The following is a 12,814-nucleotide window of genomic DNA, read 5'->3' as shown; positions in this document are numbered from 1 at the left end:
ACAGAAAATATGAATGTTGCCATATGTCATTTATAAATAAAAACAAGTTACAACTGCTTAACTCAGAACAAAAGGCTTATTTATTCATAATATGTGAATAATATGTCATTATTCACATATGTATATGCGTGTGTGTGTATGTGTGTATGTGTGTATGTGTGTATGTATGTATGTATGTATGTATGTATGTATGTATGTATGTATGTATGTGTATATATATATATATATATATATATATATATATATATATATATATATATATATATATATATATATATACATACATACATACATACATACATACACACACACACGTTTGTTTTTGTGAAATGTGAGGACATTCCATTGGCGTAATGGTTTTTATACCGTACAAACCGTATTTTCTATCCCCTTACACTGCCCCTGCCCCTAAACCTAGCCCTCACAGGAGACTGTGCAGTTCACTTTCTGTGAAAAAAAACTTGTTCTGTATGATTTATAAGCATTTTGAAAAGTGAGGACATGGGGAACGTCCTCATATTTCACCCTCTTTTTGTAATACCTGTGTCATACCCATGTCATTATACACATTTGTGTCCTGATATTTCACAAAAACATGCCCACACACACACACACACACACACACACACACACACACACACACACACACACACGTATGTATGTATGGGTGGTATATAATATATTATCATATCAATTATTTATTTTGTAAGGTTTATAATATATTTGTGTTTATGCATAAGTAACAGTTGTAATTTATGCTTCATGTTCTGAGCCATTATTAGTGAGTGAGACCAAATATTACAGTGTAAATGATAATTCGGTCAATTTTAGTGTTAAAATGTTTGACTGTATTATGTATCAATTAATACATTTAAAGGATTCATTTTTCACTGAAGTACAACGTTGTCATATGGCAATATCCCGTTATTTTCCCCAAATGATTCTAAAATATCTCATGGGAATCATATTAAATATTTAGAACGTAATGTATATCACATAGAGAGCTGTGTGTTAAAGATTCAGAGAGTTTCAGAAGTTGAGCCGCTCACCTCTCTATCCACTTTTCCTTCTCAGAACCGACAGTGAGTGTTCTTCAGGGACCCAACGGCCTGGCGACCGGATTCTCCCAGAGTCCTTACGACCTCCCGCGGAACAGCCACATTCCCAGCCACTACGACATCTTGCCCATGCGCCACAGCCCCACACACACCCCGCCCCCTCCAGAGAGCCCCCCGAGCTCCCTGCTGTAGAGCCCAGTCCTGCCCCGAAAACACGGGCGCAAGACTGGCAGCTCCGAGACCTCGTTTTTTTACCATCTCAACCTCTCTCTCTCTTCTTATCTCTCTTCACACATACACATTCAAGGACAGATGCATGAGTAGATTACCCTGGACAAGACACAGGTGGAGTCCGTATTCCTCTTTCCGTCGAGTGAAGGAGGATTGTGGGAAATGGACTACCAGAACAAGAGCTCCAGATTTGGACACCAGCGATTATTCATCACCCCTCTCAGAGGCGTTTTATAGCAAGCCGTGCATATAAAATCAGGAAATACAAGGGTAGAAAAGCATTCTTTGCTTACAGGTCTATAAAAAGACATTTGGAGGGAATAAAGAAGTATTTGAGAGGTTTTCATGGGAACATACTCACTATGTTGATTCTTAAAGACTAGAACTCCGCACACTGGAACAGATAATCAATGTGACTCAATGATCCAGAACTTTTAATTTGGAGTTGGCAGCCGGGGTGACCGTGAGGAGGGCAGTCCTCTTTTTTCACCCCTGAGCGTTTAGTCTGGACCTTAGAGACAAAAGCATGGTTTAAAATAAGAAATATTCTTATTGTATAAAGACGGTTACCATTATGAGACGAGGGAGTACCGACCAGGACTTTATACATTCTACCACTCAGAAATATTTATAAAGGTGTATGAGGAGAGCCTGGGGTCAACATGAGCTCTGTGAAACTGTACTACACTGCTCATTTGTGTAACCTGGTGCTTTCTATTGTACATAGACGTTTATGACTGTTGCTATCAGTTAATAGGGTGTGTGTGTGTGTGTGTCTTATGAATTGGGATTAAGTTGTGTAACACTTTTCAAAGCTATCACGTTTCGTTTCTCTTCTTTGTATGTTTACATTTTTCAAACATCTGTTAGCAGGCCTTGAAAGGTTTTTATTTTGTGGTTATGTATTTATGATGTTTATTTATGTGCAAGTGATGTTTTTCTTTCTAGAGTAAAAGTTAAACATATTTAAAAGGGGAAAAAAGTAGCATGAACAAATGATACCCATAGTGACCGATTCTTTTCATGTGCTTGTGCTATTCGTGCACAGTATTAATATATAAAGTCGACATTATATGTTAGCTCTTATGTCAAAATAGACAGGACGAGACCTCATACGTGTTAAACAGTATAAATAGATTTGGAGACGTGTCCCATTCCTTGTGTTTCAGTTTGTTTGATGAGTACAGCTTTGCAGCTTTGATTTGAGTTTTGTTCTAAAGTGGCTGCGTAACATCAGAATAGCAATAACATAGTGACAATCATTCATAAATTAAATAAAAGGAAGAAGCATTTCATCAATCCGATCAGCTCTACAGCTCAGCAGTGGTTCCTCATGCACTTTTATGAATCGCCCAATTTATTTAATGTTCTACTGTTTAATTGATGCTTTACATAAAGTCCTAATTTTTTAATTGATTAATCCCGTTGTACGGCAGTCACATATTTTTGTATAATAACCACTAAACTGTATAATTGACTCTCTCAAGACATTTTTGCATTGCTATTACCTTAAGTTAAAGGGTTAGTTCACCCAAAAATGATAATAATGTAATTTATTACTCACCCTCATGCCGTAAGACCTCCGTTCATCTTCGGAACACAAATTAAAATATTTTTGTTGAAATCCGTTGGTCTCTCAAGATCGATTAATGTACTAAAAACATATTTAAATTAGTTCATGCGAGTACAGTGTTTCCATATTAATATTATAAAGCGACGAAATAGCGACTTCTATAGTGATAACCAATTTCAAAACACTGCATCATGAAGCTTCGAAGCGTTGTGAATCAGCGTGTTGAATCATGATTCTGATCGCGTGTCAAACCGCCAAACTGCTGAAATCAAGTGACTTTGGCGCTCTGAACCGCTGATTCATACGCTCCGAAGCTTCATGAAGCATTGTTTTGAAATCGGCTATCACTATACAAGTCGTTATTTAGGGGTTTTCTTTTGGAGCACGAAAAATATTATCGTCGCTTTTTAATATTAACATTGAACTACTGTACTCGCATGAACTGATTTAAATATGTTTTTAGTACATAAATGGATCTTGAGAGAGGAAATTGCTGGCTATGCAGGCCTCACTCAACAAAAATATCTTAATTTGTGTTCCGAAGATGAACAAAGGCCTTATGTGTGTGGAACGGTATGAGGGTGAGTAATAAATGACATTATTTTCATTTTTGGGTGAACTAACCCTTTAAACTTTAAAAAACGTTAATAGTTTAAAATTGTTTAATGTATTCTTTAGCAAATGTCTAAATGAATCGTTTTTTATATATATATATTGTACATCATAGTGTGATGCTAGATTCATTTAGTGTTTTATTTTATTTTATTTTGACAAAACGGTGTAGGTTTTTGATATCGTTCATTTACAGTGAAAAATAATACTTTGGTGCGTCTGTACTGAACATTATCTGTCACGTATAACTGCTCCCTTTTAAATAAACGTACCACTTTTACTAACTTTAGGAATTAGGACGGTGGTCATGCTTACGGAACTGAAATAAATATCATGTTGAAAAATAAGGAATAAAGTAACAGGTCATATCAGCAGTGGTTAATGTTCACCCAAAAATGAAAATTGTCATTTCCTCACCCTCAAGTCGTTCCAAAGCTGTATGATTTTCTTTCTTCTGTTGAACACAAAAGGAGGTATTTTAAAGAATGTTGATAACTTTTTTTCCCGCTACTATGGAATCAATGGCAACTGTCTGGTTACCAACATCTTTTGTGTTCAACATAAGACAGAAACTCATACAGGTTTGGAACAACTTGAGGGTGAGCCAGTCACCGTCACATGACAACTCAAAGGTTAAAGAATTTATAAGTAACAGAAAAGCTTTGAATTAACTACATATTTTATTTGCTCTTTTAAATTGGAATTACAGTGGACAGAGTAATAGAATAATCATAACAATACAAAATAAAATCACAGTACAGTGCAGACAAAAGAAACAAAAAGAAAATAAGGTTCTCGAGGCAATACGTGAAAGATCCGACAGTCAGAAAAGTAATATCTGGGTAATCTTGCTAGGACACACCAGCTGTGTGCAGTGCATGGGCAGGTCATAGTTGTGCCATCTGTACCCTCACATCATTGGCACTGGCCCCTGTTAGCACCAGAGACCCCTGCCTCAAGAGAACAGTCATACAATCAGAGTCAGGGTCCTAAAAGAACAGAAACGGACCCTGACGCTTGTATAATCACCAGGTCTTTTCCTTTTGATGGCGATAAGTATTGTATGTGCTGCTTAGAAGATCTAGGAGACTCACTAAAAACAGTCAAATGACTTGCATGCAGTAATGTCGGTTCAGTCTGATTCAGTAATTACATTGCAGCCTTTAAGGGCCTTCAATTCCACCTGGAATGTGTTCTGATACTGTTGGGAATGATCTTAGCAAACTACGTTGTTTTACCTAGTGCTAGGGTAATAATTAAAGCCAAAGGGATTGATAAAGTCAAATTTCCAGAAAAATAAACCACTGCTGAGGTCTACAGTATTCTTCCACACCGAGGTCACCCGCGGCGACCGTTATATAACATGCATTATTAGTTCAGTCTTTACTGATATTTTGTCACACTGAGTAAATTTTATTAGACAGCCATTAAGCGAAGACGAGCATCACAGCTTGTGGTAGTTTCCTCATCTGCTGGAATCAGGACAAAGACTTTTTTTCGTAGGCTAAAACACATAATACATTCATAAATTATCACACTGTGTCTTAACGCTTAAGAGTCCCATCGCTTCGCCACGAAGATTAAAGGCTAACAACTCGATTCAAGTGACTACCACAGAATAAATACAAGTTACAGGTCTTAAGATCATTAACTGTAGTGGCGGGAGATATTTTACATTCAGTGCAATAAAAAAGAAAAGAGAAAGTATCCAGTCTATTCCCTAGAGTGCTCTCATGTGATCCCGTTCACCGCTGCGTGGTTTTCCTGTCCCGACTTTAACGACAGAGCGTGACCTGCAAAAGTACAATGGGTTTGAGGTTGTGACGAGAAGATAACGTTACGTTTAGAGGGGAAGTCTATTCCCTCGTTTCATACTGACTAGGTTTGTGGTAGTGTTTCAAAGAGAACGTGTGCCCGTTTGGTAGTACTGTCCCCCCTCTTGAGGAAATAATCTTTCTGCATTATATGACATCAATTCTTGTTTATTACAAATTGAACTTTTGCTATACCAAGACAACAACTGAAAGGGCTGGTAACACAAAAAGAAAAGGACTACATTACAGCGTGATTCTAGCGTGTGATGAAGGCCTCGCCGCACTGGCACGGACGGCTGTGTTGCGTTTTAAGCACATGCATGAAAGCGTCCGTGTGTAACGGTCCATCCAAAAAGGCACTAAAACCACTATTCTACCTCGATGCAAATGAAGCACGTGATGGCGACGAGAAAACAGCGCAGTAGCTATGTGCCTTGAGGCCTCTTCCATTGGCCCGATGGGGGAAAAATCAAGAACGCGATGCGATGCGATGCCGCCCCGTGCCGAATGCATGAAGGGAGTTGTACATGCAATGAAAACCGCACTTGGAAGATGGCTGAAAGGTGAAGACTGTGGTCTTTGGGCCCTAATCATCATCTAACATCTATCAGGTACATCATCTCTCTACAATCACAACATTAAATATAGCAAAACCTCCAATACTGCACGTTTCTCCCCTCCACCCCAGACACGACAGTGACGAGGGGGCTGCTACTAAAGACATACATGAGCGAACCTCACACGTTTGCGAATGAAATTATATATTAAGACATTTCAGTGAAGATCGGCACAAATGATTATTAAAATTCTGCAATATAAAAGCCTACCATGGCAGGAAGGAGGGGAAGAAAAAAAAAACAAGCTTAGTCCAGACTGCAGGTGGTGACCCTTTGAGATTCCAGCTTTGGAACCAGCCTCTGTGCTCAAGCCTAGTTGTGCAGCTGCATCTCAGACCCAAAGCAGTCTTGAAGGAGGGAGGGGGGAGGGGTGTTGCAGGTGGGTGGTTGGGGGTTATGGTACGGGGGCCGCTAGATGCTCTGGCAGCACTGCATCTTTGGTTTATTCTCAGTAGGTTGCACCTGGATGGACACCACATTGTTGCTAGGTGACATGTCATTGTCTCGGCGGTCAGACATCTGCTTTTGGGATACGATCCGATAGATTTCTACAGGACAGAAAAAGATATCGATGCTAAGACAATGTACACAGTGACAATGAATACAGACTTTGTGTGGCCTATAAACCCTAGAGTTATTACTGGATGTCAGGGCAAACACAATCGCGGCATTGCAACGGACTGCGATGGCTTTGAAAAATTTATTATTTGTTCTCCCTCTGCAGATGCCAGGAGCCAAACAGAGGAGCAAAAGACGACGGGAACTCTCTATTGCAGTCACGTCAGGCTAGAGAAACCTACCCGACCAAGTCAGGGCTTTTGATGAGTCATTCATAAGGATATGGCCTCCAGCCAATCATTTACAATCTTTCTTTTTTTTTTCCTTTTAGACAAAACAAACGAGCCTGTTTAATGTGCATTTCTTTATTCGTGCATTTTTCCACCTTTTACGAAAATGCACGATGGTAAGTGTCAGCTGCATATGCTGAAACGCACACTCACCAGTCAGGATGGTCTGAAAAGCCGTCTCTACATTGGTGGAATCCAAAGCTGATGTCTCTAGGAAGGACAGACCGTTTTTCTCTGGAAACATGGGAAACAACACGTTTATGGTAACAGTTAACTGTACACATTTCCTGTAATGCATCAGGAGTTAAAAGTCCACTTCTAAGTCTTTATTGTCTAAGTCTTTACCTGCAAATGCACGTGCTTCGTCGGTGGGCACGGCCCGGAGGTGACGCAAGTCACTTTTATTACCCACGAGCATGATGACGATGTTGCTGTCTGCATGGTCTCGGAGCTCCTTAAGCCAACGCTCCACATTCTCATATGTCAGGTGCTTGGCGATGTCATACACTAGGAGGGCCCCTACAGCTCCCCGGTAATACCTGGACACAGGGAACAAATTGAAGAGAGTGCACAATGAGTACACTTAAACATGAAAGCGAAACTCTAATGTTAATGATTCAATCCATTTGTCTTCATAATAGTTATCAGCATATAGAAACTTGCTTCACCTTGCATTTTTGACTGCCGCTATAAATACTGGAACTCTATAAAAGTCAGGTGGATTCTAATTGGCTCGTTCTTTAAAAATTGTTCTGAAAGTGATTTCAACAGTATCGTTTGTCTGTGTTATTGCTTTATCTGTGGTGTGGACTTCCCTAAGATCTTTAAAAGTTTATACCCCTTGGTGTGAACAAGCTTTTAGGCTTTATCAAACTAAAATCACCAAATACCTAAACTTTGAAAAAAATGTCAATTAGTATCTGTTTTATAAGGAAAAACATTTGAAATGTGATCCTTACGCTGAAGTGATTGCTCGGTAGCGTTCCTGTCCGGCTGTGTCCCAAATCTGAGCCTTCACTGTCTTCCCATCCACCTGAATGCTACGTGTAGCGAACTCCACTCCGATAGTGCTTTTGCTCTCAAGGTTGAATTCATTGCGGGTAAAACGAGACAGCAGGTTACTCTTCCCCACACCAGAGTCTCCAATCAGGACCACTTTCAAACAAAAAAACATCATGGTTTTAAATCCAACATTATATCAACATTAAGGGTGTCAAAATATATCGCAATAGAAAAATGCAACAATATGTATCGTGGACAGTGACAATCTTTATTGTGTATAGTTCACCCAAAATGAAAAATCAAGTTTACAGAGTTTTAGTGTCAGTACTACATTAAACTACAATATATAATGTTGAATATAATGTATAATAATGAAATGGGGGAATATTTGTGGGACCTGATAATGTCAAATGTTGTAGGTTACCAGTAAAAAGTGGCCAACATTATTTTATCTACTCAGTGACAGAGTGCAAGCATATTCATCTAAAATAATTCAGTATTTTCTGCTTCAGAATCGTGAATATTTTTATTCTGGTGTCACCATTGTCCTGTGCATTGGGTTACCAGCACCAAGTCCAAGCCTATTCATTTCCACCCCCAATGTAATACCAAATTTAGCATTTTTACCAACGTTTACCTGGTCTTGGAGTATCGCAATATCATATTTTGAGTTCAGTATCGTGATATGTATCGAATAGTGACATGAGTGTATCGTTACACCATAGCTCACCCAATCTTCATTCGTGTTTCAAAGATGAACGAAAGTCTTATGGGTTTGGAAAAGCAGGAGGGTGAGTAAATTATGACCATTTTAATTTTTGCATGAACTAGCCCTTTAAATAGGAGTGTGAGTGATAAATTAAAGACTGCCTAAAATAAAATATAGGAACAAACCTCTTCACATTCGGAAACTGAGCGCATATGTCACACAACCTAATCTAAAAGTGAAGTGCATTTAAATAAGTAAAACAAATGTCACAATGTGGGAGACATGACCATTTTTGGTAACATTCTGGTGTGGCAATGAACTTGGTGGATAACGTAGACTTATTTGAAGACGTACACAGAATATGACTAAACTACTAGATTAGAGAAGTTGTTTACGATCACTACGATTCACGTCAGCAAGCAATTTCTTAATGACAGCATGTCAGACAGAAGCGAAACCTCACAAAACGGAAAACAATGCATTTCAAAGATGACTAAAGCATGGACTCATTCTAAAAAGATACATTTTACATGCTTTCAAGAAAAAAACAACGACACGCAAAGAGAGGCCGCATCACCCTGATACCTTAAAATACCATAACAATAAGCTGACACAAATAATTATTTTAAAGGGCCGTTCACCCAAAATGTGTTTCAAAACAGGATGACTGTATTTATGTCGGTGGAACACAAAATGATACATTAAGGCAGAATGACAGCCTCAGTCACCGTTCACTTTCATTGTATGGAAAAATATATAATGGAATTGAACGGTGGTTGTCCCAAATATCTCCTTTGTCTTCCACCGAAGTCAGTCGTACAGGCTTGGAAAAACATTTAGGAATATAGGCCGTTTCCCATTTCCGCCTGCTCCGTTAAACCCCTCCAGCGACAGTATCAGCTAACTTCAGCTAGCCGCTTCAAGGTGTGGTCCGATCCTCTGTAAACTGTGCTTTGTGTGATAAATTAACCAACAGCTGTATAGACAGAGAGCGCCGTAACTGAGTAATATTTCACACAAATCGATAAAGACTACAATGATACTATTCCAGCCGAGGAGCAGGAGTTTGTTTTGGGCTGCTCGAAGTGAGCTAGCCGGTTAGCTGGCCTTTATGTGTTTGATATAAAACCACACTAACTAACAATAACCACGACCATCAGCGCCGCTTTAACATGTTACTGTCGACACAAATGTAGTCTGTACTAACCTTTAAACAAGTAGTCATATTCGTCGTCTCGCGTCCCCATTTCGATTAAAACAAAAGCGCAAACAATGGAAGAATGTGAAGCAAAAGTGGAGCCGACCCGTCCCTGTCCTCTCCGCTGCTGCACTGCAGTGTATTTGTGATTAGGCAGTAGCCATGCTAACGGGTTAGCAAGCAGGCGAACCAGTGAGCATCTCCTGAAGTGTTCCGGGTTAGGGCCTTTACAAACGGCCATAATAAAAGCCTTATTACAAAGTTTGTTTTGTTTGTTTTGTTTTTAACAAAAATATGCCTTTACCATTGGAATGTAATATGTATGGTGTATTATGCGTAACTATATTGTTTATAATATATACCTTAATATCCTGTAATTATTGCATTTAATGTAGGTTAAATGCTCTTCTCTCTACTGTACACTAGTGTTATTGCCTGGCTGATAATGCAACCTAATTATCACACCGTATCTATCGTGATACTGATATGACTATAAGCCAACTAAATATTTGAGTAATCACATCCGTGTTTAGAATGCTAATATTATTGTTTATTATGTTTTAATATAAAACGTGCTTTGGCAAAAAACAAATAATTTTTGTAGAACAGAAAAACAAAACACTGTAGTTTCATTAACCCTCTGGTGCTCTTTGTTTAGGGGTTGCATTGGTTGTCTTCCCGGTCATAAGTGACCGGACACCTAAAAATTTAATTTCCTCCACCCCAGTAAAACCAATGCAATTTATTTTTCTTCAATAATATATATATATTTTTTTTTTTTAATTTTGTATTTTGAGATGATTTGATGGTATTTTTTTATATTTATGCAATAATTATGGTCTATTTTTGCCATTGAAAATTATAAAAATAAAAACAAAGTGTAATTTTTTATTTTATTTATTTTTTTATTATTGCAGTATTTCAGGTTAAAATAGAGACTAGGCCAGGGGTCTCCAAACTTGGTCCTGGAGGGCCGCTGTCCTGCAGAGTTTAGCTCCAACCGCAAATAAACACACCTGAACCAGCTAATCAAGGTCTTACACGCATAGATATACATAATAAAGGCTAGATGTCTTACGGCGGAGTCTCTAACGTCATCACCGGCGGCCATCTTGTCACAGGCAGGGCTCTGTGGTACCTGATGTAAGATGAGTGATCTGCATGAACATATACTCTTATCTCACTGAAATCTTGACGGATTTACAAATGGTTTGGTTTCTTACAAACGTTATTAATGTGGCTATAATTATGGATGCTTGAACAAATTATGAATAATTATTCATAAGTATGCAGTCAGTGTCATAACTACATCTCTGACGTTTATAACAAACCAAACAGTTTGAAAATCGGTAGAAAATTTAGCAAGTTATGGTTATTTAAAAAGTACACGCACCATGAAAACACAATGTTACGAGTGAGCGAGCTGACTGTGACGAGATGGCCGCCAGGTGCGGACGTCGACCTCCATTGGTCAGCAGCGTGGACGAGACATCTAACCTTTATTATGTATCTATGCTTATATGGTCCTAGTAAGACACTGATTAGCTGGTTCAGGTGTGTTTAATTGGGGTTGGAGCTAAACTCTGCAGGACAGCGGCCCTCGAGGACCGAGTTTGGAGACCCCTGGACTAGGCCTTCAAAATATTTTTTTTGAAGGCAGATTAGCGCCCTCTTTTGGAATTATTTAAGAAATCATGCAACAATGGGTGTAATCACTAGAGGTCTCTATGGACAGGCTTGAGGATTCCCTAGTTCTCTTTTGAACACATTTAATGATTTTTTTGTTGTTGTTGTTGTTGATGGATTTTAATATATATTTAAATCTCAAAGACTATTTATTATAAAGTTTTAGATATTTTTTTGTTTGTTAGAAATATAGTTTTTTTCTGTGAATTTGTGTTTTTGCAGATTTCCCATTCATTTCCTATGGTGGTCATTCTTGACCGAAGAGCACAAGTGGGAGTATTTTTTTAGGACCACTTAGCATGCTCGAATCATGGCCTCAATGTTTTTTTGTGTGTGTGTTTACATACCTAATGATAGAAAAGTCACCAAGTTTCATATCCTTCTGATGAAGCTGTGGTTTTTCAAAAATTCTAAATGTGGTTCATAGGTTCAGTTTTTCATAGGGGGGGGGGGGTGTGTGTGTGTGTGTGTGTGTGTGTGTGTGTGTGTGCGTGTGTGTGTGTGCGTGCGTGCGTGCGTGCGTGCGTGTGTGTGTGGATGTGTCAATATCACACTCATGATGTTTCACCCCTTTACTGCTGTGTACTTTTTTTCAGCATCGTGGCCGATTTGTAGATTGTACACACAAATATTCGGAGATTGTTTGTGTTTTTGCCGGTTTCCCATTCATTTCCTATGGTCGGTCATTTATGAACGAAGACAATGAACGCTACTTTTTTTCTTTTACGACCAATTAGCATGCTCGAATCATGACCCCAATTTTTGTGTGTGTTTATATACCTAATGCTAGAAAAGTCACCAAGTTTCATATAATTTCGATGAAGCAGTGATTTTTAAAATTTAAAAACAGAACAAAACATTTTCCGGTCAGAAATGACCGAAGAGCACCATAGGGGGGCACGTTGAAATGTGTTAATATCTTAAGAAGCAGAGAGATAATGTAGCATAGCAACCTACAATCAACGAAGGATACGTTTAAAAAAAAAAAAATCATAACTAGTTATTAAAACTGTAGATTTCCTTAATCAGCCAGGGCGGTTCCATGGTGTAATGGTTAGCACTCTGGACTCTGAATCCAGCGATCCGAGTTCAAATCTCGGTGGAACCTAAGTTTTTAAATATTTTACAGATATAATTTTCGATAATAGTTGACAGGAGCATGAAAAGGCCAGTTCTGAATTATGACTCTTCTAAAAGGCCAATAGGTAGTTCAAACAGGGTGATAAATCCGTATAACGCGCCTTATTTACATTTATTTAAATGTTTTGTTTTTTTTTATTACTAAAAATTACACTATTCCAAGGATAAACATTAAAGGTGTATAGATTTTACTTGTCTAAAGTAAAAAAGCATTAAGCGTCTCATAAAAAGGGTTAAATTCATAATCAATTTAAACATAACCTACGACCACTAGGGTGCAGTATTGTGCGTATCTTGAGTCACACAGAAACACCAAAATGGTTGAA

General features: G+C 38.5%; 2 protein-coding genes across 3 annotated transcripts in view; one reads left to right on the top strand and one right to left on the bottom strand.

Annotated features, from left to right (window-relative positions):
• The window catches only part of megf11 (multiple EGF-like-domains 11), a gene marked incomplete at its 5' end in the record, with an annotated part of 127,869 nt that extends 125,427 nt beyond the window's left edge, over nt 1–2,442 (top strand). Inside the window, one exon of the mRNA XM_079826160.1 lies at nt 1,075–2,442. Within this exon, the coding sequence (XP_079682286.1) occupies nt 1,075–1,250 (176 nt within the window). The 3' untranslated portion in view covers nt 1,251–2,442. The remainder of the gene's footprint in view (nt 1–1,074) is intronic.
• Nucleotides 2,443–3,631: 1,189 nt separating this feature from the next.
• Nucleotides 3,632–9,875, bottom strand: rab11a (RAB11a, member RAS oncogene family). 2 transcript variants are annotated; one of them, XR_013817231.1, is made up of 6 exons: nt 9,672–9,836; nt 7,713–7,908; nt 7,099–7,292; nt 6,907–6,987; nt 6,116–6,453; nt 4,139–5,267 (listed from the first exon to the last, which is right to left on the bottom strand). XR_013817231.1 is itself a non-coding variant. In XM_079825739.1 (5 exons), the coding sequence occupies exons 1-5, from the start codon at nt 9,709–9,711 to the stop codon at nt 6,317–6,319; spliced, it is 648 nt and encodes a 215-aa protein (XP_079681865.1). In that variant the 5' UTR covers nt 9,712–9,875; the 3' UTR covers nt 3,632–6,316. The 2 variants fall into 2 exon arrangements, 1 of the variants encoding a protein (XP_079681865.1); XM_079825739.1 differs by having other exon boundaries at nt 3,632–6,453; nt 9,672–9,875.
• Nucleotides 9,876–12,814: the final 2,939 nt, after the last annotated feature.

The sequence above is a fragment of the Gobio gobio genome (genome assembly GCF_949357685.1).
Source record: "Gobio gobio genome assembly, chromosome: 9".
Classification (NCBI taxonomy): Eukaryota; Metazoa; Chordata; class Actinopteri; order Cypriniformes; family Gobionidae; genus Gobio; species Gobio gobio.
Note: the sequence above shows the minus strand (reverse complement) of the source record. Positions and strands in the feature narration are given on the sequence as shown.

Bases quoted from the DNA above. Each gene is read 5' to 3' on its own strand.
- rab11a (XM_079825739.1), bottom strand. From the start codon at position 9,711: ATGGGGACGCGAGACGACGAATATGACTACTTGTTTAAAG. The intron at 7,909-9,671 runs GTTAGTACAGAC...TTTGTTTGAAAG, and splicing joins ATATGACTACTTGTTTAAAG to TGGTCCTGATTGGAGACTCT. The intron at 7,293-7,712 runs GTAAGGATCACA...CCCTGTGTCCAG, and splicing joins TACCGAGCAATCACTTCAGC to GTATTACCGGGGAGCTGTAG.